This window comes from Peromyscus leucopus, chromosome 10 (genome assembly GCF_004664715.2).
Source record: "Peromyscus leucopus breed LL Stock chromosome 10, UCI_PerLeu_2.1, whole genome shotgun sequence".
Lineage (NCBI taxonomy): Eukaryota > Metazoa > Chordata > Mammalia > Rodentia > Cricetidae > Peromyscus > Peromyscus leucopus.
The window spans coordinates 22,853,346-22,878,371 of NC_051071.1; the positions used below are offsets into that span (position 1 = coordinate 22,853,346).

A 25,026-nucleotide genomic window follows, 5' to 3' on the forward strand; every position below is an offset into this window, starting at 1 on the left:
GTCTTCACATGACAGAGAACTAACTGTTCCACAAGGTATCATGTCTTATTGTCAATAGGCTCTGATACAAAAATAAAGTTTGCATTTGAGTATAGTTACAAAGAAAAAGGAAATCTTTGGAGCCTTTACTTCAAATGTCACATATGATTAAATTGGCAAGTGTTGATCAGTTATTATTAATAACTTTGGAGAGGTGTGTGTATAACAATGTGAACTGATGAAAAAATAAGAAATGTGGGTATCTTCACTCCTACTTTATTTGCTGTGTATCTCCATGAAATAAATGTCGAATAAATTTTTATGAAATAAAACACAACCATGAATGACCAGCTTGTTGGGAGTGTTTTTCTAAATTATTACTAAAGTGTTCCAGAAAAAAAATGAGCCTGTATATTCCCACGATTGTAACAGTATCTTCTAACTATATTTTTTCCTGGAGTCTGAATATGTTCTTCACAGAGTTCCTGTTTTTTTAGTAGCTAACATCTGTTTACTTTGAAAATGTTATGTTCATTTTGATTGTTGATGTCCTGGAATATTTATTTTGGTCTGTTGATAGTGCAGAGAAACTCCTGAACTCAGTTGAAGTTACTGGGATGGAAATCACAAGAATTAGTAGGAGGCTTACAGGGAAGTCAGAGTGTTGGCATCAGGTCCTGTCAAAGAAGCCAGAGCAGAAGAATAGACTTGCACTCACCTTCCAAAGTTAAGAGAAACTAGGTAGTTACTATATTAAGATCGGAAAGGGGTGACCCTGAGGACTTCTGTGGTAAGGAAAGGATACATGATATGGAAAGGGGTAGGGAGATACAGGCAAGAGCTAGCTCAAAGAAGGTGAGAGCTGTGAGTTGTGAGTCATGCCAAGGCATGAAGATGTGTGAATATTTATTAGAGAGGATGGAAAGAGCCTTAAACTAAGAACAGTAGAATAGAAATAAGAGAAGAGCAGGGGTTGTTGAATGAGACCATACAAGAGCAATAGAACATTGAATGGAGTCAAAAGCTGCCTTTGGAACATATAATGGTTAGTTTTTGGCAAATTTCCTAAGAAAATCATGAAAGTAAAGAAAGGGGTTATGAATAGAGTCAAAACTTAACTTACACTAAGTAATTTTATAGCTTATATAAAATTAGCTGGAAAATTTCTAAACTAGATTTTATTAAATTATTTATTAGACTTGTAGCTATTAAAGTTAGCCTTAGTATAGTTCATAATGCATTTTCCTGCTCTCTCCCTTGCCAAATGCAAAAGAAAAGACCTGGGAAGAAAACATTCTTACAGAGACAGGTTATAGGAGGAAACGTACCAAGTTCTTTTCATATGGCATTATGATCCTAAATGATTAACTTATTTATAATACTACAATGTTGAATGTTAAATATTTAGTGATAGTAAATGCTTTAAATTGGAAAAAAGAAAAAAAGGGTAATTAAGAAAATTATACATGGTTATATTTCTAGACATAGTGGTTTGGATTCTAAGAAAATGTTTACAAATTGGATCCAATAATTATTAAGTAAATACACAATCAATCAGACTTATAATAGAAAGACAGCATATTGATAGATGAACATCAACCATTTAAACAAAATATTGAAGAAGAAGAAAAACATTATCATGGGGTAGAAAAAAATTGTTATTTTTCTATCTCACGATAGAAAACTCATGATAAAAACAACCAAATGTAGAGACAAGCTTTCATAACCAATGTAAGGCTATGAATATCTCAAACATGTTTTTTTTGTAAAATATAAAGGCCTTTTAATGTTAAGAATTTTGTTTACCAAAAATAATTTTTATTTTACTCATTCACAACAAATCTTGTCTATGGTGAATCAGAGAAGCGTTGGCAAGTAGTTGCTGATGGGTTATTGGTAAAGTTTAGTTCTTGAAAGTTTTGTTCTGAGAACATTCAGAACAGCTGAATCTTTGACTGTGCTCCTTCTGAATCTCCTAAACCATCTTTGTTTTGTTTATCGTGGTTATTTTAAGCAGAGTCTGACAAATGCATGTTTAAAAATCAACCATTGTATATACTTACCAACTTTTTAATCACGTTATTTTTTGTATCCAGTATACTATGCTATATTATTGTAAGTAATATATTGGTTCCCTCATCTAAATGTATATATGCACCATGTTCATGTTTGATGTCTTTGCACAACATATGAAGTCCAGCTAGAGAATGTTCTTAATACTCTGAGAGCAAACTGGGTCAGTGTATGTGAGCTCTGAAACAAAGGACCAATGCATTACATTCATGTTTAGGACATACCCTCACACATGTGTAACTAAATGTACACACAGAGTCAAATAAACTGTATACTTCTTAATGTAATTACATGGAGATAGTGATATTAAATTATCATCAAGTAATAGCAATAGGTATTATTAGATAAATAAAGAGCATAAAATATTATTGGAACATTTTAATATTGTATTTTCAGTGAGTGTATATGTCATGCTCCATCAAAAGAGTCCGCATGTGCTATGTGTAACCCAACACCTGAGAAACACTGAACTGGTAGACCCATCATTCCAATGGCATGGGCCAAAAGGAAAAATTGTTTCAGGTAGGATTTTATTTTAGTTATCATAATTAAATAGACATATCTCAGATTTACTTATAGTTAAAAGAATATTTGTATCTAATGCATTTATCACTTATTGAAATATTTTCTTTGTAGTCTTGTAGAGTTGATATAGCAATGTTGATAGCATGAACATTTCTTATTGTCTTTATTAAGGATAAAGGCAGTAAAAAATTCATCTGTTTCAAGAGTTCTAGAAGCATCTCTATTCCAAAAGTTATCATTTTATATGGAAATCAGTTTGTTTCTGATTTCATTACTATTCTTTTGCTTATGTACCTATTTTATTGTGGACTGTTTTTTTTATCTTTGCTCTAAATCTTGCATTTGATAACTGACTTAATTTATGGTTCACTTTCAAACTTGTAAAGTTTAGCTGGTTTGAATTTTTTTTCTTTTTTTTTTGCATCCAGTGAAAACTAGTGAATGTTCATACTAAAGGTCTATTTGATGGAGGACCCAGTCATTTTTGCATATCCTCAAAGGAACTTTATCACCTTTCCTTTTGTTTCTTTTATAAGACCTCACTGGTATTTTGAGACAGTACTGAGGATTAAAGGGTACAGGCTTGCTGTTTTATTTGGACTGAGGGAAGTGTGTTTACACAAAGACTTTCCAAAAATCTCATGTAATCTATGCCGCACTTTAGTGACATAGGGACAGCTGTGCTGCATGTTCATGTCTACAGAGGGCTCATAAAGAAATCTTAAGGGGCTGGGTAGCTTACATGATAATTCTCATGTAAAGGCATCTCATATTGGAATTATTTATTATTATTATTATTATTATTATTATTATTATTATTTGGTTTTTCAAGACAGGGTTTCTCTGTGTAGCTTTGAGCCTTTTCTGGAACTCACTATGTAGACCAGGCTGGCCTTGAACTCACAGAGGTCTGCCTGCCTCTGCCTCTTGAATGTTGGGATTAAAGGCATGTGCCACCACCACCCAGCTTCATATTGGAATTATAATCAAATCTGTTTTTATTGTTCTCTAGTAGCAGCAGCATATGCTATAATACAAATACTTTATGTTCTGCATTGATTCTGAATCTTTGTCATTTGAAAAATAAACACCCAAACATTGAGTTTTCCTGTTGTGGGTTTTGTTCTTTTGATTTGGAGGTGGAAATCTGGAGCATTTCTTCTTTAAGATGGCTTACAAGGTTTTGTAGTTTATATTGCACTGTAGTATGTAGTTCAGTTACTCCTTTAAGTTGGGAAGACTCCTTTTTTTCCTTTCATAATAAAAAATAAGTATTCAGAAATATAATTTTCCAGGTAAAAATAAAATCAAATCAGTACTGCATTTTTTACACACACACACACACACACACACACACACACACACACACACACACACACACTTTCTAGGATATTTTGATATTCTGAATTCATACTTGATTTATTTAATTTTTTGACAATATATCATCTGTTAGTTTTAAAGCTTATTGATAAGGTATCATTTTCTCAGAGTTTGATTGAATCACTTGTGGACTAAGCATGAGGATCTGAGTCCATATTCTCCAGCACCCAATTAAAAACAAGGAAAGGTGGCATTCACCTATAACTTCAGCACTGCAGAAATGCAGGGTCAGGTTGATCCAGGGTTCACTGTCTAGCCAGCCTAGCCAAAATGATGAGCTCCACATCCAGTAAAAGACTTTGTCTCAAAAAGTAAGGTAAGGGCTAGCAAGCTGTCTGCACTTGGCACTTGCCAAGTTCAGTGGACTGTGTTTATTTCTCAGGTTCCATATAGTGGCAAGAGAGAGTCACCTCCTGCAGGTTGTCCTGTGACCTCCACATTTGTGTCATGGTCTGTGCTTGCACATGGGTGGAAATATTCATACAAATAATAATAAATGCAAACAAATAAAAGGGTGGATAGGTCCTCTGGTCAGGAAGTCACTGTCTTCAGTTGTGAAAGCACTGATCTATTGGTTAGTTCTGCAGCCATACATACTCACCAAACAGATTAAATTCAGTAAGTCGCAAAACAAAAGACTTAAATGTGAGAAAAGGTCTTTTAGAGAGGAGACTTAGGACAAGGTAGGAGAAAGTTAAGAAGAGGAGATGGGAATGGGGGTTGGGCTGGGGGGAAAGTGGGGGGGTTGCAGGAGGGGGAGGACAGAGGACTCTATGGCTGATATGTGAAATTAAATTAAGTTATAAAATAAAATGAAAAAGATAAAAAAGAAATGGCAGAGGGTGAAAACAATCAGAAAACACCATATACATGTATGAAACTATCAAAGTATAAATTTAATAAAGAAAAATAAGAGCAACAGAGGAGGATGCCAGTATCGACCTGTGGCTTTCACAAGCTCATGCATTTACACATGCACATATGCAAGGAAATCATATATTTTACTGCATCAGAATGTTTTTTATGATGGAATGTCTCCTGAAGAGATATATGCTAAGTTTGAAGCATCATAAGACTAACATTCTTAAGCTGTCTGTACAGCTAAGATACACTATTACCAAGACACTGGGACCTTTAAGTAAGCTATTTTAAAACTTCTTAGCAACTTGTCCTCAAGCTCCTCCAGTAAATACCATCCTGAATATTTAGTTCTGTTCTCTTGTGTTTCTTTATGATCTTGCCATATACCTACAAATACATACATACATATATATATATATTTATATATATTCTGAAAGTTTACATTTTAGCTTTGCTGTTGTGAATTTTTTCACATTTTCCTTCCCCTTCCAGCTTTCTGCAGACATTTTGTAAATAGAAGTTGTATGTATTTAAGGTGTAAAGCTTGGCATTATTTATACAGGTATATAATGAACACAATCCAACTATTACTTAGACATTTCATATGATTACTGTTTTTCCCTAGTGAGAACACTTAAGATCTTCTTTTACCAATTTTTAGAAAAAAGTGAAAAGACAAAACAAAAACAAAAACAAAACGCAATACAAAACAAAAAAGGTACACAAAAACATGGATTCTGTTTTGTGTTGGCCAGCTACTCGTGAGCATGGGGTCTACCCTGGAGTGTGATTGATATGTCCAGTGTCACTCCTTTGGAGAAAACTGATTTTGCATCTCTTTGCAGGTATCAATTGCAAGTAGTTTCTTGGTTAGGGGTGGAACTTTGTGCCCTCTTCCCCTTCTCTGCACTGGGAGTTTGTCTGGCTTGAACTTGTTCAGGTCTTATGCATGCTATCATAGTCTCTGAATTCATATGTGTTTCTACCTTGTATCTGGAAGACACTGTTTCCTTAGAGCCATCCACCACCTCTGGCTCTTACAGTATTTTCCCATTATCTTCCACGGGCGAACCTGAGTCTTAAGGTGGGGGTTTGATAGAGACGACCCATTTAGGTCTGAGTGCTCCAAACTCTCTTGACTCTCTGCATATTGTCCAATTGAAGGCCTCCGTGTTAATTACCATCTACTGCAAGAAGGGTTTTTTTTTTTTTTTTTTTTTTTTGATGAAGGTTGATGTATGCACTAATCTATGGGTATAGCAATATGTCCTTAGGAGCAATTTTATTGCTATGTTCGTTTAGCAGAATAATAGTACAAAATTTCCCCCTTATATTTTCTTGTCCATATTTAAACCAACTCATAAGTATAAACATATTTAAAATAATAAACTAAGTTGTAGTGAAATTTTATTTTACAATTTTAGCAGCTCTAATGCATGGCCTTCTAAAGATGTAGTCAAACTCTGGGTGTTTGGATAACAAAACTAGGAAGGAATAAGGACCAATTTAAATGAAATGATTAATTAATAAATATCTGTGTTGTGTTATTTTTTATATTTAAACCTATATTTTCTCTGTGAAATACATAGCTATTGACTTTGTGAATTTCCACTTAAACTTAATCACTTAAGGATCTGTGAATGATCACTGATATTATAGGGATGATATATATTGAGTATGAAATTCTCTGCCTGTGTTTTCAAAATATTTCTTCAAAACTTAAAAGTAGCCAGAGAGCAGTCTGTTATAGATTGTATGCTGTTCTGTTTTCTGGCTTTCTGGTTTAGCATTGCTGTGTTATGCTTCTGGCATTGAAAGAGATGCTATGAAAATATAGCACACATATATATGTGAATATGCACACATACATACAGTTTGCATACACATATTATATATAACACATATATGTATATACAAAATGTATAATTTTGTTATATATTTATTTACCATAAAATAATATTTATGTTATATAAAATAGTTATATTTTCAGTAAGCTTACATTTGCATATGAAATGTGCCCAGAAGGAGGGCTATTAGAATTTACTCATTAAAAGACAGATTTTCTTTATAGAATAGGATATAAAACAAGGGTTGTTTACTAAATAGCTGTTTTAATGTGAGTTCTTATACTTTCTTATATCATCTGTACCAAATACAGTGCATATATACATATGTATGTTCATATATTTATTGACACTTCTGGTGTAGGAAAATTTCATTTTGAATTATTACTAAGGAATACATAACTTCATTGATGATGTTATATTAAATTAAAAAATATTATAATACTATGCTTTCTGAAATATATAGTAACCACTTAAATTATTGATATCTTTAAGAATAGCATGTTAAGATAAATATGTAATCTTTCATCAGAAGATATTCATGAACAAGTAGGCATTAAAACAAATATATTCTTTTATATTACATTTTTCAGCTTCATCCAGGATATATAAATGGAGATCTCAAGGCATAATTCTCTATGTAAAGTCCTTGAGGGTGGGTATATCTGTCTATTCATTTCTCCTTCAAAATATGCAGCAGGGCTTTTCATATAATAAAAATGTCAGCACTAAGAGCATTCTGGCATTTTCCTTTAGTTTGAAGAAATATTTTTAAAAATATATAAGTATTAAATAATTTACTTAAAATGGAAAAAAAGATATGCAGTCATTTCCTGAGATAATACTTTCAATTCTAATGAATGGGGTATTCAGTTATTAATTAAGAAAATGTTAGTATCTGAAAGCTTTATGACACAAAACTGTAGTTATGAACTTTCAGAATAACAACCTGTCTGTTTAATGATTTATTATATTTGCTGAATTTAACAACCCTGTGAGTTAGGCAGCTATATCTTGTCATTCTTCACAAATGAACTGGACTTCAGAAGATGAAGTGGTTACCCATGGTTGTACAATTTATGAGAGAGAATAGAGCCTTCACATCTGTATCTTAATATCTCAAGAATTGGTTTACTCTCCATTTGACAACATAGTTTTCTTCCAATATAATACTTACGCTGAAGCAAAGAGGGAGCTTACATTCCATTCTTTTTCCTAACACAGCAAAACTATGATTGATTGACAAGTCTGATAATCTAATTTTCCATTTATCTACTTCTGTAACCCTCATTGTTTGAAACAACTCATTGTTTTGTGTACCATTCTGTGTAGTGATAAGAAATCCAACATAAATCCAGTTACTCTAAACCTGATAGAAGAGAAAGTAGGAAGTAGCCTTGAATGCACTGGCACTGGAGATCACTTCCTATATATAACACTGGTAGCACAGACACTGAGAGAAAAACATTTAATAAATGGGACCTCTTGAAACTGAGAAACTTTTGTAGGGCAAAGGACACGGTCAATAAGAGAAAATGACAGCCTCCAGATTCAGAAAAGATCTTCACCAACCCCATATCTGACAGAGGGTTGATATCCAGAATAGATAAAGAACTCAAGAAATTAGACATCAAAATATCCAACAGTCCAATTAAGAAATGGGCTATAGAGTTAAACAGAGAATTCTCAACAGAGGAAGCTTAAATGGCTGAAAGACATTTAAGGAATTGCTCAACATCCTTAAGCATCAGGGAAATGCAAATCAAAATGACTCTGAGATACCACCTTACACCTGTCAGAATGGCTAAGATCAAAAACATTGAGAACAGCTTATGTTGGAGAGGATGTGGAGCAAGGGGAACACTCCTCCACTGTTGATGGGAATGTAAGCTTGTACAGTCACTCTGGAAATCAATATGGTGCTTTCTTAGAAAATTGGGAATCAATCTCGTCCAAGACCCAGCTCTACCACTCTTGGGCATATACCCAAGGAGTGCTCAATCATACCACAGGGGCACATGCTCAACTATGTTCATAACAGTATTATTTGTAATAGCCAGAACCTGGAAACAACCTAGATGCCCTTCAACTGAAGAATGGATAAAGAAAATATGGTACATATACACAGTGGAATACTACTCAGCAGAGAAAAACAATGACATCATGAGATTTGCAGGCAAATGGATGGAACTAGAGAAAGTCATCCTGAGTGAGGTAACCCAGACTCAGAAAGACAAACATGATATGTACTCACTCGTAAGTGGATACTAGATGTAAAGCAAAGGATAACCAGACTGCAACTCACAACTCCAGGGAGGCTACCTAGTAAAGAGGACCCTAAGAAAGACACAGGGATCACCCAATGACAGAGAAATGGATGAGATCTACATGAGCAAACTGGGGGTGAGGGGGGTAATGAAGGGCAAGGGTCAGGGGAAAGCAAGCTTAGGGGAGCGGGAAGTCCCAGCTGGATCAGGAACAGAGTGGGAGAACAAGGAAAGAGAGACCATGATAAGTGAAGACCCCATGGGAATAGGAAGTGCTAGTGAGGTCCCCAGAAATCCACAAAGATACCTCCACAATAGACTACTGACAATGGTCGAGATAGTGCCTGAGAGGACCTACTCTGGTGATTGGATGGCCAAACACCCTGTCATGGCAGAACTCTCATCCAGTGACTGGTGGAAGCAGATGCAGAGATCCATGGCCAAACCCCAGGTGGAACTCCAGGAGTCCAACCAGCAAGAGAGAGGACGGATTATATAAGCAAGAGATATCGAGACCATGATTGGAAAAAGCACAGGGACAAATAGCCAAACTAGCAGAAACACATGAACTGTGTGAACCAATAGCTGAGGAGCCCCCATGGAACTGGACCAGGCCCTCTGGATAAGCGAGACAGTTGATGAGCCTAAACTGTTTAGGAGGCCCCCAGGCAGTGGGACTGGGACCTGTCCTTGGTGCATTAGCTGGCTTTTTGGAACCTAGGGCCTATGCTGAGACACTTTGCTCAGCCTTGGTGCAGGGAGGAGGGGACAGGACCTGCCTAAACTGAATCTACCAGGCTGGGCTGCCTCCCCAGGGGAGACCTTGCCTTGGAAGAGGTGGGAATGAGGGGTGGATGGGGGGAAGGCTAGGGGGTGGGAGGAGGGAGGACAGGAATCCATGGCTGATATGTAAAATTAAAATAATTATAAAATAAAAATATTTATTGAAAAAAGAAATCCTAGCTGTTAATGGTTATACTGTAATATACTTTGTTTTGGGTACATAATTTCATGTGCAGATTGGAAGACTCTATAACTCATCCTTAAAATATCTAAATATTATTTATGGTATAGTTAAATAAATATATAAAATATATACTTTGTTTATACATGTTGTTTGTACTATATATGCATAAATGCACTGCATATATCTGTGTATAAACTTTCATAAATAGTACTATATTTCTGATAGTGCCAGGCTTTTTCTTCGGGACTACCAACCAGCTCCCAAATCATGACACAGAGACTTCTTATTAGTTATGAATGCTTGGCCTAGCTTAGGCTCATTTCTGGCTAGCTCTTTTAACTTAAATTAACCTGTTTCTCTTTATCTACCTTTTGCCTCAGGGATTTTTACTTTTATTTCTGTATGTCTTACTTTCTCTGCTTCTCTTGTCTGGCTGACAGACAGCTGCCTGGCTTCTTGCCCTGGTCCTGTCCTTCCCTTTCTCTTCATCCTCTCCTCCTTCTCTTCTTGCTTTCTTTTTAGCCTAGATTTCTTCTCCTACTAATTCTTTCTGCCTGTTATAGCTCCACCTATCCCTCTCCTATCTAGCTATTGGCTGTTTAGCTTTTTCTTAGACCAGTCAGGTGCCTTAGGCAGGCAAGGTGAAATAAGTGCAACACATCTTTAAATAATTAAACAGTTGCAGCATAACAAAAGTATCACATCTTTACACAGCTAAAGTAATATTCTGCAGCATAAAACAAATGTAACCTATCTTTGCCTTGTGAAAATAATATTCCACAACATGATAGCATTACTTTCAATGCAAGGAGAATATTAGGAGTGCTTTATGTCCATATGTCATTCTTAGTCTCTTACCACTTAGACCAGTGGTCCTCAACCTTCTTAATGCTGTGACTCTTTAATATAGTTCCTCATACTTTGGTGACCCTCTCCACCGTAAATTTATTTTCATTGCTACTTCATAGGTGTAATTTTGCTACTGTTATGAATCATAATGTAAATATCTGATATACAGTATATCTGATAATGTGACCCCGTGAAAGGGTCATTTGATCCCCAGAGGGGTTGCAGCCGACAGGTTGAGAACCACTGACTTAGTCCCACAATTGGTGAACTCCGGTTGGTGGAAATTTGATTTTAAGTCATCCTAGCATCTGCTGATAATAAACATCAAATATATTGACTAACTTTGTGTAATTCCTCTTTGTGGACATAAATTTTGAGGATTTTTAGGTTGCTTTAAGTGTTTGGTATTTTGTCTCCATGTTGTTATTTAAATTGCTGTATATTATACCTTTATTAGAAAACAGCACTGCACAAGTGACATCCACAGGAAGCCTCATATTTCAGAACTTTGAGGAGACCATGAGTGGGGTTTATACATGTTTCCTGGAGTACAAACCAACTGTGGAAGAAGTTGTTAAGAATCTTCAACTGAAGTATGTTATTTATGGTAAGAAGCAAATTTAATATGTTTTAACATATCTTAATGTTTTAAAATGCTTAAACATTTTAACAGGCTTGTTATATATTTTTATTATTTAAAACAATTTTTAAATTTAAATATATTTTGATCATATTCTTCTCATTCCCCAAGTTCTTCCAGATCCCCTCTCCCCCTCTACCCATCCTACCTTAAGTTCTTTCTCAAAAACAAAATAACCAGTACAACAGAAACCCTCACATGAAGAAAACAAAATAAAGCACCACCCCCAAACAAAGAATGAAAACAAAGCCCTCAAAACTGTAACCAAATAAAAGCACATGAACCTATGGAGTCCATTAATTATTGTCCTGGAGTGGTTGATATACCTAGTGTCACTCCACTGGAGATGACTCATTTTCCTTCTCCCAGCAGGTATAAATGATAGTTCATTATCCTTTACCCTAGTGGCTAGGTTTCCTCCATTACTTCCCTCCTTCCTTCCCTCCCTTCTTTCTTTTTTTATTAATTAATTTAAAAATATAACAAAATATATGATAAAACAAAAGCTATCACATCAAAGTTGGACAAGACAAACCAACAAAAGGAAAAGAGCCCAAGAGAAGGCACAAGAATCAGAGACCCAGTCGTTCACACACCCAGGAGTCCCATGAAAATACTAAACTGGAAGCCATAATATAAGCACCAAGGACCTGGTGCAGATCTGTGCAGGCCTTGTGCATGCTGCTTCGATGTGAGTCCCAAGGGGCTTTGCTCACATTGGTTTAGAGGGCCTTGTTTTCTTGGTGTCTTCCATAACCTCTGATTCTTAGAATCCTTGACTCTTCTTCCTCAGGGTTCCCTAAGCCCCGAGGGGAGGGATTTGATGGACACATCCCATTTCAAGCTGAGTGTTCCAAGGTCTCTCAACTCTATGTATTGTTTGTCTGTGGCTCTCTATATTTGTTCCCAACTGCTGCAGGAGAAACTGTCTCTAATGATGGCTGAACAGTGAGTGTAGCAGAATATCATTAGGAGTCATTTTGTTCTCTCTCTCTCTCTCTCTCTCTCTCTCTCTCTCTCTCTCTCTCTCTCTCTCTCTCTCTCTCTCTCTCTCGTATTATTTGGTTTTACCCTAGGTCCTTGAGTCCTGTCTAGTCTCAGGTTCTTGGTCACACAAACAATGTTGGGTGGATGCGGTTTCCATCTTCTATTGTAGACCTTACGTCAAATCAGTTATTGGTTGGTTACTTCCACAAGCTTTGTGCCACCATCACTCCAGCATATTTTGCAGGTAGTTCACCATTGTAGATAAAGGGTTTGTGGCTTGCTTGGTGTTTAATTTTCTCTTTTGAGGGCATGCAGAGTACTTTCCTGTACCAGAGATGCTGTAATGTAGGGGTGAAGGCTATGTATAGTCACTGGTTTGACATCACCATGTTCAAAGAGTTGTGTAGGTGTTGTCTTCAGAATGGAGCCTTGCTGTCAGTTTGTGGAGAGCAACTTACAGTCTTGGAAATAACCTGGGTTGTATTGGGAGTCCTATGGGGGCCCCTTCAGTGAACTTCTCAATCAGATGTAATCCAGTCCTGGTACTGGAAGCTTCATTTCATGACAAGAGATAGCCAGTGGGACTCTGTCTCTCCGTTATTTGGCGATTTCATTTAAATCACTTTCATATATGTGTATATTTTAGGAAGTTTATACTGTGTTAGGTTTCCATACTACCCCTCAAATAGCCCGTAACTTTAGCTGTCTCTCCCCATAGTCCCTTTGGCAACCCCCATCCTCTCCACCTTCTCACTTGATCTCATTCCAACACTCCCTTCCATCCATATCTATACCATTTCCCTTTCCTAACAAGACCAACCTGTTCCTGCTAGTCGCTTATTCTGCCCGCTGTGGTTCTGTGGATTGTAGCTTGGGTATCATTGCCTTAACAGCTACTATCTACTTATAAGTGAATACACACCATATTTGTCTTTCTGGGTTTGGGACACCTCACTTAGCTTGTTTTCTTTCTAGTTTGATCCATTAGCCTGCAAATTTCATGATGCCATTTTTAATGGTCAATACTCCATTATGTTACTGTGCCACATTTTCTTTATTATTCTGTTGAGGTACATCTAGATGTATCTAATTTCTGCTATTAGGAATTTAAGGGGGTAATTTTTTTAAAAGACTTTTTAAAAAGTTTATGTTTTTAACAAGATTTTAAAAAAAAGAACTTTTCTGTTTTTAGTAGTCTAATTAAAAAACTTCCTACTCACCCAAATTTTGTTTGTCTTAACAGCAAGGGGACAGACTGGTCACCAAAGTAGCCTCTTAGTCAGCCAGTTAAAGCCCTGTACAGAGCCATGTTTTCAAATCACAGTGATAATAATGATCATAGTTTGAATTGCTTTTCAATTCTGTGTGTCATGGTTGATGGTTCACCTCATCTCTTTATTAGGAGCAGGAAGCATACTATAAATCTCTCATCTTAGAATATTCTACTGAGGAATAAAATTGAGAGGGCTGATTTGATGTGAAATAAGAGAAAGACTAATATAAACTACAGTTACTTACAAGTTTAATCAAACTGCTGGGACCCTGTATAGTAGACTGAAAAATGGCAGGGAAAGAGGTCTTCATGTTATCTTCAGAGCATGTGAGTATAAGTATACATGATGAAAGGGACTTGACCCTGTAATTGAATTAAGGCTCTTACCATGGAGGGACTATCTTATATTAGTCATTTTTCTTGCTGTTATGAGGAACACCTGACAAGAACCATTCAGGAAGGAGGGAATATTTTCAATACTAGTTTAAAAGGCCTTTAGACTATCACAGCAGGAAGACATGGTGCAGGAAATATGACTTACAGAGCAGAGAGATGAATACTGTGCTCATTCTTTTCTTTTATATTATATCCTTTGTTCCCATTTCTTATCTAGTCTGGGATCCCAGTGCGTGAGATGATGTCACCCACATTTGGGGTGGATCTTAGTTTTCAGTGAAAGCCTTCTGGAAACATCCTCACAGACATCCCAGAGGTGTATCTCCTGTGTTATTCCAAATTTAGGCAAGTTGATGATGGAGTTTAAAGGTCACAATGCTGAACTGACTGCGTGAGCCTAGTGTAAGGGCTAGTGTAAGGGGTTTGTTTTGAGACACAACTCACTCCAGCCCTTGCAGGGCAGAACTCAGAGCAACTCTCTATCCTTAGTGCTGGGATTCTATGTGTGCTACGATGCCTGACTATAAGGTTATATAGAAAGAAGTATAGGGACAAAGTCAGAAAACGGAGATGTGGTAAAAAAGAGGCCAAGTGACTGTCTTTTACATTGGAGACAGGAGTTCCATGTGCCCAATTAAGCATCTTCCAGTCATGTAATGCTCAATAAGTGGTCTCCTTACATCATGATTTTAGTTTACCGAGACTTTCATATTTGTGTTCTTCAGAACTGAAAGATAATAAACATGTTATCTCTAAACTAATGTGTGTGTTATAGTAGCAATAGGAAATATACATGCTATTGTTTTTATAGCCAACATGCCATTTATTAATGGTTTCCTGACAACATTTTGCTTACTCAAAAATGCTACTCTGTATTTCTAAGAGGGAGACATTGTTATGATAAATGACATGATTTTGGTTAGGCAAGTCATATTTTAGATTTTTAAGTGGTCATATTTTATCTCCATATTGTTATTTCCTGTATCTTATCACACATATACTTCAGCATTTCCTGTAAGAGCATGTTTGCATAAGCTAGCAAAGATATTTATGCCTGAGAAGTGGTTTGTAAAAATTATAATTACAGGGGAAATTCACCACATACATAGTATGTACTAGGAATGTTGTGCTTTTATGTGTAATTTTTAAACACCAGGGGAGCATATATTTGTGTAGTACAGCTGGCGACTAGGGCTAGAGTGAGGAATGCTTATGTCTTGTTTCTCTTGGAAATGGTTCCACCTAGGCACTGTCCAACTCTGGTTTACAGTGTTATATATAGTTTTTAAATAAAGAGTTGTTAACTATTTAGCTTATATTTCTCTTATTGCCTAACAACTGAAACCACCAAGTTCTCATAGTAGTATTGTATGCACTTATTTTACGTTTTTCTTTGAAATTATATACAGGAGAGGGCTGCATTTGTCACTTACAGGTGTGCTTTATTTTTTCCATTCTCTTCCACCATTCATTTTTTATACCTCCCATCTTCCTGTCATGTGTTTCTGATTGCCCTTTTTTTCTTCCGTTATCCTTTAAGCCTTCCATTTTTTCCATATGATCCCCTTTTTAGCTTCATGAACTATAACTACCCTGTACATATACATATATATGTATACAAAAATTACAATATAGGCTATGAATATGAGAAAGAAAGTGGTACTTGCCTTTCTGAGTCTGAGTGACCTTGTTAAATAATTTATGGGTACATCTATTTTCCTTAAATTGCATAATTACATTTTCATCACTAAATAAAATTCTATTGTGTGTTATATTTCCTTTATCCATTTAACTGTTGATGGACACCCAGTCTGTTTCTGTTTCCTAGCTATTATGATTAATATAGCAATAGATACAGATATGCAAGCATCTCTGAGGTGTGTTATTTGGTTAGATTCTCAAGAGTAGCTGGGTTGCTATAGTTCTGTTTAGTTTTTTGAGGCTCCTCCATATAGCTTTCCATAGTGGCTGCATCACTCTATACTCCCACCAACAGGGAATAAGAGATCATCGTACCTATTTCTTCACCAGCATTTGTTGTGATTTTTTTTAATCCGTAATGAAGGCCATTCAAACTGGGATGAGATAGAATCTCAAAGTAATTTTAATTTGCCTTTTTGTAATGGCTATAGGTGTTGAACTCTTAAAAATATTTTTGTCATTTGTATTTTCTTTGAGAACTCTCTGTTAAGTTCATTAGCACACTTACTGATTGACAGTTTTTTTTTTTTTACATTTCTTTGGTATTCTGTATATTAACCCTGTGTCTGAAGTAGTTCCACTTTGTTTCTTTTGCTGTGCAGAAGTCCTAAAATTTCACATAAACCCCTTTCCACTGCATCATGGCTGTGTCCCTAGCTGTCTTTCTCCTGCTTGATCATGTCCCCCTTTCCCCAGTTTCTGTCTGGTGCTCACCATTTCAAAGACACCTTAACTTCTTTTGGACCATGAAACTTGTGCCCTTTCTAATCTCTCAGCAATCTCCCTGCATGCTGCTGAAAAGAAGATGGAGCTACAGATTTTTTCCTGTATTTGAAAATTCCTGTTTTAAATTAGTATGTTCTTTTTAAAAATTAACTTTTGACAGTACTTAATTTATAAATAAGTAGTACATTTACACTGTTGCTGTTCCTCCTTCTCCTCCCTCAACTCCTCTCATATACTTCTCATTCTCTGGAATTCCTGACCCCTTTGTTTATAGTTAGTATTATTATACACACACACACACACACACACACACAACACACACACACAGAGTTGTATGTGTGTATGAGTATGTATGTCTGTATATATATATATATATGTATATATATATATACATACATAAAATTTATAAACTAGTATGTTTCCCCATGACTTATCAAAAAACCTTAGTGTTGTTTATCTTTCCTTCCTCGCCCCGCCCCCCTGTATCATCTTCTCTGCCTCCTTTGCCTTTCTTTCTGAAAGGCTACAGAAAGAAAACAAATGAAGGCATTATTACCAAAATACAAAGTAAGAATAAAGGCATAAACAGCAAAAGAGCAGCGAATGACAACAATCAATAGATGCCTTTCAGTAATAACTTTAAGTATTAATAGCTTCAGTTTCCCAGTCAAGAGGGAAAACTGGATGGGACTTGGCTTTCTGTTATCTTGATGTTTTGTAATGGGTTTATTGCTTTTCTATCTTACCTAAATGAGCTGTTTTTCATATTTTAGTAATTCATTTCTATTTCTAATCTGTCTTCTTCTTGGTTCCTCCTTTCCTGTGCTAACTGTAGTAGTATTTTTGTAAACTGTTTGGCTTAGTTGTTCAATGTTAAAAAATTTATCTTGGTAATTATAGTTAAAGATAAACGTTTGCTGTTATTATTTTAATTGTATCCTTCGCTGTTTATATGCTTATCTATCATTTCTAAATACTTGCATCTGCTCTAATTTAATTTCCAACCCGTTTGTGTATTCCTACTTCTTCAGTTTCATGAATGCTGGAAGTACAGGTATGTATTATTGTGCCTGTCTGTTACTTTCCTTATTTTCCAACCATTTGCCTTATAGCTCATCATGTTTTATGGATTATATTTTAATCACTGTATTATATTTTAAAACTTCCTACAGTAGTTTTCTGTAGTTTTAGGTCTTTCTAAAAAATTAAAAATCCTGATTTGTATTTTCTTGAAATTAGGGTGTTGATAGTCTTTGGCTTTCCCTTGTGTTCACGAAGCTAGTAGGTTCCTCTGGCAATCTCTGTACTAAGTCTGACAGCATGTGTTTAACTTAAGTACAGGTAGGAAAATGGACAGTGGTAAGGGATGTCAGTATGAATAGGGAGCTCTTGCTCAAAATGTGATCCAGAAGCAGGCTGAGAGGATGCCCAAGGTTGACAGAAGCCGCAAAAGAACTCTTGTCTCACAAGATGACCTTTTAATGTTTTAGTTATTAGGGATTTATTTTCATTTTTAGATTTATTGTATCTTTCCAGTGAGATTTTGAGATCTACTTTAAATATATGTTTCTTCAGTTGCAGATATTGTACTAGAATTAAGTACAACTAACTGTATATATTTACAAGAAGGATATTTTGAAAAGTATTGTTGCTAATGATATCTCTGGAATTTCTTCTAAGATTTAATATTTTAAAACAGAGTAGTGTGATTTCTTCTAAAATATAAATTTCAAAGGAATGATGCCAGCATTCGAGCAGCTGTGTATTGGGACTGGCCTTCCTAGGTTTGAATCTTAGCTTTAGTGGCATTGGCAGTACACACATGACAAAGTTCTTGTGTCTTGATTTTTTTGTTTTAGATACCATAATAATAATATGAATCTTAAAAGATGGTTTAAATGAGTCACTGTTTTGGAGTCCCTGTGATAATATTTAATACAGTTACTGTGAGGTAGGTGTTTGTTAAGGAAGGCGAATGTAGCTGTTTATAGGAAATGAATATGAATTTGTTCCAAATAATTATTTATTTAAAATAGTAACAATGCATTTGAATTGCTTGAATGATCATGTTTTTGTCTTTTCTTTTTAATCTTTGTAGCTTATCGTGAACCTCATTTTTATTACCAGTTCACAGCTCGATACCATGCAGCTCCCTGCAATAGTATCTATAACATTTCTTTTGAGAAGAAACTTCTTCAGATTTTAAGTAAACTGGTTCTTGACCTTTCCTGTGAAGTTTCCTTGCTTAAGTCTGAATGCCATCGTATTAAAATGCAAAGAGCTGGTTTGCAAAATGAATTATTCTTCACATTTTCAGGTAAATATACAAAATACGTTTAAGAAAGACAATTTGGGAACACAGCCAACTGATATTAGAATATGAATGCTACAAATGTAAATGTATTTCTTCCCTTTGAGTTTGACTTAGTGCTAATAACCCTCTAAATAAAATTCTGCTGATTCATGTCGTTAGTGGACAGCGTGCTGTGGCACTTTGCTGTTGAATGAACGTTTGAGTAAGGGCCTGTAGTATTTAGTTATAGTGCTCAGTTAGTGGAACTGGAAGCATTTGCTTGTTAGGTAGGTAACATTGTAAACCAGACACTTCATCCCATTGAATGTGTTGTCATTAATGCTGGAGAGGGAAGGCACATAGTCTCAGGAATAAGCATCCATGCGTTTCATAGGATGTCCTTCTCCTCCTCTTTCCCCTCTCTTTCTCCTGTATTTGTTATCTAGAGTTTAATTTTGGTAGAGACAGTAGAGAGGCAAGATCAAGATTAAACTCTTATCTTCTGTAATTCTTGCTTTTTTCTTCTCCAGGAAAATTTCAACAGTTTTCACCAACCTCAAGGCAGATGATGAGCCTAAGCTTTGCTCTAGCCTGTCAAGGACATATTATTAGTGTACAGAGGCTTCTGAATCTTTGTTTCCTGGTTGTTTTAATAGATGGACAAGCTCTTAGAAAGCTTATATTTGAATTTTCATAGGGAAGAAATGATATCCACTGTAAATGTTGCAGTTGGGATCCAGATGGATCCAGATTTGTGCTTCCTCAAACAGCTAATACTGTTTTGAGGTTTTTTTTTTTTGTTTTTTTTTAGGCAAACAGCAAACTCCTTTATTCAATAACAGGGAAGACCTTATATACCCTGCTCCCAGCACCCGAGCTGTGTCCCAATCTGGTGGCGTTGCGTGGTCATCCGCCATTGGCTGGGCACAATCAGGAACTCTGACAGCTCCTGTTGCTAGGCCCTCAGACAGATTCCAGGTTGACTCATAAGGAAGTACATTATGTACATGCCTTGGCAACTTGTTTGAGCCAATTTTCTTGACCCTATGTGCTTGCCCTACTACATCCCTCCACCTGAGATTGCCTTCATCCTCCTTGCAATTTCAAATCTTGGTATTCTTCTTTATGTCTTGGCTGAAAAGCTATTTCCTCCAATAAACTTTTCTTTAATTTTATAATTAATTTAATTTTACATATCAGCCACGGATTGCCCTGTCCTCCCTCCTCCTGCCCCTCCCAATCCATCCCCCATTCCTACCTCCTCCAGTGCAAGGACTCCCCTGGGGATTCAGCTCAGCCTAGTAGATTCAGTTGAGGCAGGTCCAGTCCCCTCCTCCCTTCACCCAGGCTGAGCAAAGTGTCCCAACATAGGCCCCAGGCTCCAAAAAGCCAGTTCATGCACTAAGAACAGGTCCCAGTCCCACTGCCTGGGGGCCTCCCAAACAGTTCAAGCTAATCAACTGTCTCACTTATCCAGAGGGCCTGATCCAGTTCCATGGGGGCTCCTCAGCTATTGGTTCACAGTTCATATGTTTTCACTAGTTTGGTTATTTGTCCCTGCGCTTTTTCCTATCATGGTCTCAACATCTCTCTCTCATACAATCCCTCCCCTCTCTCTTGCCGATTGGACTCCTGGAGCTCCACTTGAGTTTTTTTTTTAATGTGTTAAGTTGTCATTCATTTATCTTTTTGGGAAATTGTTAACTCATTTTTTTTTATCTTTTAGATTGTGGGGACTTTTTCTTTTTGTGCTTTTAATGTTACATTTAGAAATCTGAGGTCATTAAGGGCTGTCACCTTTTAGTTCATTTTTTCCTGATGACATTAAGATGCATTTTGAGTTAATTTCTGTAAACAGTGAGGTCTGGATTTGACTTTATGCCTTTGATATGTGAGGGTTTAATGAAATAATAAAGAGGAATGAAATAATGAAATAATGTCGTTTTATGGAATATTGTTGCGAGTGGACATCATCATATTAAGCAAAATCAGCCACAGATCTTTTATATTATGATATACTTTATTATTTTATAGTTGTCATTGTTCAATTATTCTTACTTGTTTACATTTGTCTTCAAGCTCTGAAGTTCTCACTTCTATTTATCTATTGACCAGGTGTTACATTGATTTTTTTTAAAATTTGATCTACTGAGCTTTTTCAGTTCCAAAATTTCAACTTCATTTTTCTCTATTTCTTTATTGAAATCCTCATTTATATCCTGCATCAGTTTAGTTATTACATTTACCTGTTTGTATTCTCACTGAATTCATTCAGTTTACTGGTGACTTTTTTGATTTCCTTTAACATTCTTAGAATAGTTCTTGAGAATTCTTTGGTCACTTCCCCAAGTTCTCTCATCTTAGTCTATTGCTATAGAAGTAAAAGTGTTTGGAAGAGTCATGTTGCCTTGGTTTTCATGATCTTCTTGTTTCTGCATTAGAACTTGTACATGTGCGATTTCATTGTGGGACTGATTTTGTCTCTTTTATCACATGTATTCTTTCATTGCAAGTATTTTCAGTGTTTGGGGTGGGGGGACTGAACTGTAATAAATTGAAGTATCATTTGTCCCTACCGGTCTCAGAGCAAATCAGTTAAACTCTCAGCTCCTGTTCAGGCCACTTAGGTTGATCTCTAGCACCACTCCAAAATAGAACACTGTCTGTGAAAGCAGCCACCGCTGCTAGATAGGCCAGCTACAAAACAGCAACGGTGTTGGAGTATGGAGCAAGGGCGGGATAGTGTATACCAGTATATTAGTTACTAAGGGTAGAGATGGAAAGGGAATAAGCCCAGTAAGACTCGTGATTAGTACTAGAGCAGTAGATGAAGAGAGCAAAGTAAGTAAAAGGAAGGAACAGTAAAAGGGAAGAAGGGAGATTTAGCAGTTCTTGTTAAAGGAAAATGAAAAGAGAGACAGGTGAAAAAAATGCAATCTGTCAACCTAAAACAACCCCAGAGCTCAAGAGACTGAAACATGCATACTCTCAACTCTGGGGGAGGCAGTGTTCTTGGGAAAACATTAAAAATCTGGGTAGAGGTGCGATCTGTATGTGGTTTTGTACCTGACCATGGAGGCTAGGCTTGATTCTGTGCAGTCTCTTGCTAGAGTAGGGCACAGGGCAAGTTTTGTGTGATTTCCTGGGTATGTGGTGTGGATGCCAAGGCTTCTCACAGGGTTGAGGCATGTATGCCAGGCCTGCCAGTGTGAAGCTGTCAGTGTGAAGGGCATGGGTTGGGACCTGGGTTGCTGAGGTATAAAGCCTGCCCCCATGTAGTCCTCTATGGCGGCGGGGAGGAGGTGGACTATGGTTGTTGGTCCTGCTATATACAGTCTCTCAAAGGGACAATATTGGGTCCCAGATCTGTCTCTACACTGTCTACTTTTGTCTGTGTCTCAGACCAGATATCCATCTCATGGAACACTGCATAAATTCTGACTCAAAACCACAAAGTTTTACTTCTCTGTTTAGAAGTATTCTGAAGGCCAAGCCTCAGACTACAGTTCTGTGACACGTTTGCTCTGGGTTGCCAGCATAAGCCTTTCAGTGTGGCCCCTTTGGCCATATAACTGCTTAGCCATTGAGTCTACAAGGTCCTTTAAGAATGCCTTTTTTGGCACTGTGTCACTGATCTGTGAGAACAGGCTTTCCCCAGTACTAATCCTCCCTTGGTAGTGCAGCTCTCATGCCTTTGCCTCCTCACCATCCTTCAAACTCCCAGTCTACCTTTCTTTAAGTAATATGTTCCTTAAAATATAGTGAGACCTCTCGGAGTGCTCTATCCATAGCCATTGTTCGGACACCACAGTTGCACTCTCAATGTTAATAAAGCACTCTGTCATTGGGCTCAAGCCACTGGATTTGACCTCAGACTTTGCTGTTCTGTTTTTTCTTTGCTACTGGAAGGAATGCTTCTCTGCGTGCACTCACTCTGTAGGATGGTTGTTCTCCAGATCTCAGGGCTGTACTGCAGAAACTGTAGTGGGTCCTGCTGGCTGCAGTCTGCCATCGTTTGTTACCTTGTTGCTCAGTTAATAAACTCTAGCACTAGCTGTAGTCCTAGAATTGTGATGAATGGTAAGAGGAAGTCCTTTTGCCTTGTTCCTATGTGAAGCCATCTGGCCTCTCGCTCTTAAGTATGGTGGTGACTACAGTTTGTTGCAGCTGTTCTTTACTTAGCTGAAGAAATTTGCCTTAGCCATGAGTTGTAATGCTTAACAAGAATGACATTGGGTTCATGCTGCTCTCTTGCTCTCCCTTTTCCTTAGTGATATGGTCTCATGATTGTTTCTCTTTGCATTGTCCTGTGGAGCCTGGTGTAAACACTACTTGAATATGCCATATTGTTTTTTTGATATATTGTTGGATTTGATTTCATATTGCTGATATTTTTTGAATCTATGTTCATAAGAGTTATTGGTCTGAAGTTTTTCTTTCTTGCAATGTATTTATCTGAGTGGCATATCAGAGTAAATATTTCATTGTTTAGATAAATAATCTCTAATGCATTCTCTTATTCTGGAGCAAATACATCTATTGTTTGGGATATATTGTAAGCATTGGTAAACTTTTTTATTTATAAATTTTCTTCTTTAACATTTTTATATACATGTGAAATATATTCTGGTTACTCTTTCCCCAGCCCTTCCTTATTTCCTTCTCACCCATGCCAGCTCCTATTCTTTCTATGGATTTCTTTTTTGTATTCATTAATTCTTGTTTTGTGACTCACGGAGTTTAACTAGGGCTATCTGTGTGATCCTGAGGTTGGAGCTATTCTTTCCAGTTTGATATGCTTACTCGCAGCTAGAAACTATGCTTCTCCATCTGCTGGAATCCAGTGGTTACTAATAAACCTTGAGTTTATTATTAACGGTAATGGTAAGGCCCCCTGAGCCCTTTCCCCATCCATAGTTGACTGTTAGAAGAGCTTGGAATATGTGGACCTAGTGCCAATATATACAAGTGAAGTCAGGTCTACTGGAAGAGCAGCAACAGCTCTTAACTGCTGAGCCATCTCCCCAGCCCACTACTCACCATCTTAATGATATCTACTCTAATTTGGTTTCTTCTCTTTTCTTTTAACTGAATTTTCTTTTAGTTTTTCCAGTTTCTTATATATAAGCTTCTTTTGAAATCAATCTATGTCTTCCTTTTGTCTAAAAATATATTTATTGTTATTATTGTGTGTCTGTATATTTGTGTCTGGGCATATGTTCTACAGTGCACACATGGAGGCCAGAGGACCCCTTTGAGGTTGGTACTTTCCTTCTCCATCTGTCCAGTTCCTGTGAACAAACTCAGGTCTCAGATTGCTTCCTTTACCTACTGAGCCATTTGCTATCTTATGGCTTTCCTAATATTTGTTCTCAGTGGTATAAACAACCTACATTTTTACTATAAACCTCTGTTTACTTTTCATTTCATGTTACAGATTTTGGTAAGTTTATTTTACTTTTATTAACTTAAAAGTATTTACTTTTTTGATACTTCATATATATGCATTAGTATGTTTCTCCATGCCCAAGTATTTGAGGATTTTCAATCTGTTTTCCTGGTACTGATTTCTAGCTTAACATTTTTTTGGTCTGGATGTGTAAACTGTATGATTTCTAGTCTTTAACATTTCAAGCTGCCTTTTATGACTCAAATGGGGAGGGTTCATTGTGAAAGTTTTATGTGCATTTGAGAATAACATGTGTTCTTCATTGCTATATGAAAATATCTCTAGGTATCATTTGTTTAGTTATTGAAAGGTGCTCTATGAGTTAGCCATAGTCTATTTTATATTCTGGTTTCTTTGTTTTTCGGTTACTGATATGGAGAAATATTGAAAGATAATATTAGATTTTGCTATTTTTCTTACAGTTTTTTCTTCAAATAGTGTGTGTGTGTGTGTGTGTGTGTGTGTGTGTGTGTGTGTGTGTGTGTGTGTGTTTTACTTTATGTGTACATGTGGAGGCCAGAGGTTGACCTTGGGTGTCATCCTCTTTTACTCTACAATCTACTTTTTAATATGAGGTCTCTCTCTACACTTGAACTTTGCTGTCTTTCCTTGTCTGACTTGCCAGGATCTGCCTTTCTCTGCACATCAGTTCTGGAGTACAGATGCACCTCCCTACCCACCCCTCGATGTTGTCTTCTGAGTGCTGGGGATCTGAACTTGGCTATTAACTTTATCCAACTGTTCAAGACATAGATAACAGGGATTCTTAAATCCTTCTAATGACTGATCCTACTGTCATTATATAATGGTCGTATT

General features: G+C 36.6%; 1 protein-coding gene across 2 annotated transcripts in view; it reads left to right on the forward strand.

Annotated features, from left to right (window-relative positions):
* The window catches only part of LOC114702518 (zona pellucida binding protein), a 172,806-nt gene that overhangs the window by 61,717 nt on the left and 86,063 nt on the right, over positions 1–25,026 (forward strand). Inside the window, exons 3-5 of one of the 2 annotated variants that reach the window (XM_028882973.2) lie at positions 2,449–2,574; positions 11,203–11,352; positions 18,567–18,785. In XM_028882973.2, coding sequence (XP_028738806.1) covers positions 2,449–2,574; positions 11,203–11,352; positions 18,567–18,785 — 495 coding nt within the window. The remainder of the gene's footprint in view (positions 1–2,448; positions 2,575–11,202; positions 11,353–18,566; positions 18,786–25,026) is intronic. The other variant, XM_037208990.1, reaches the window with a different exon arrangement.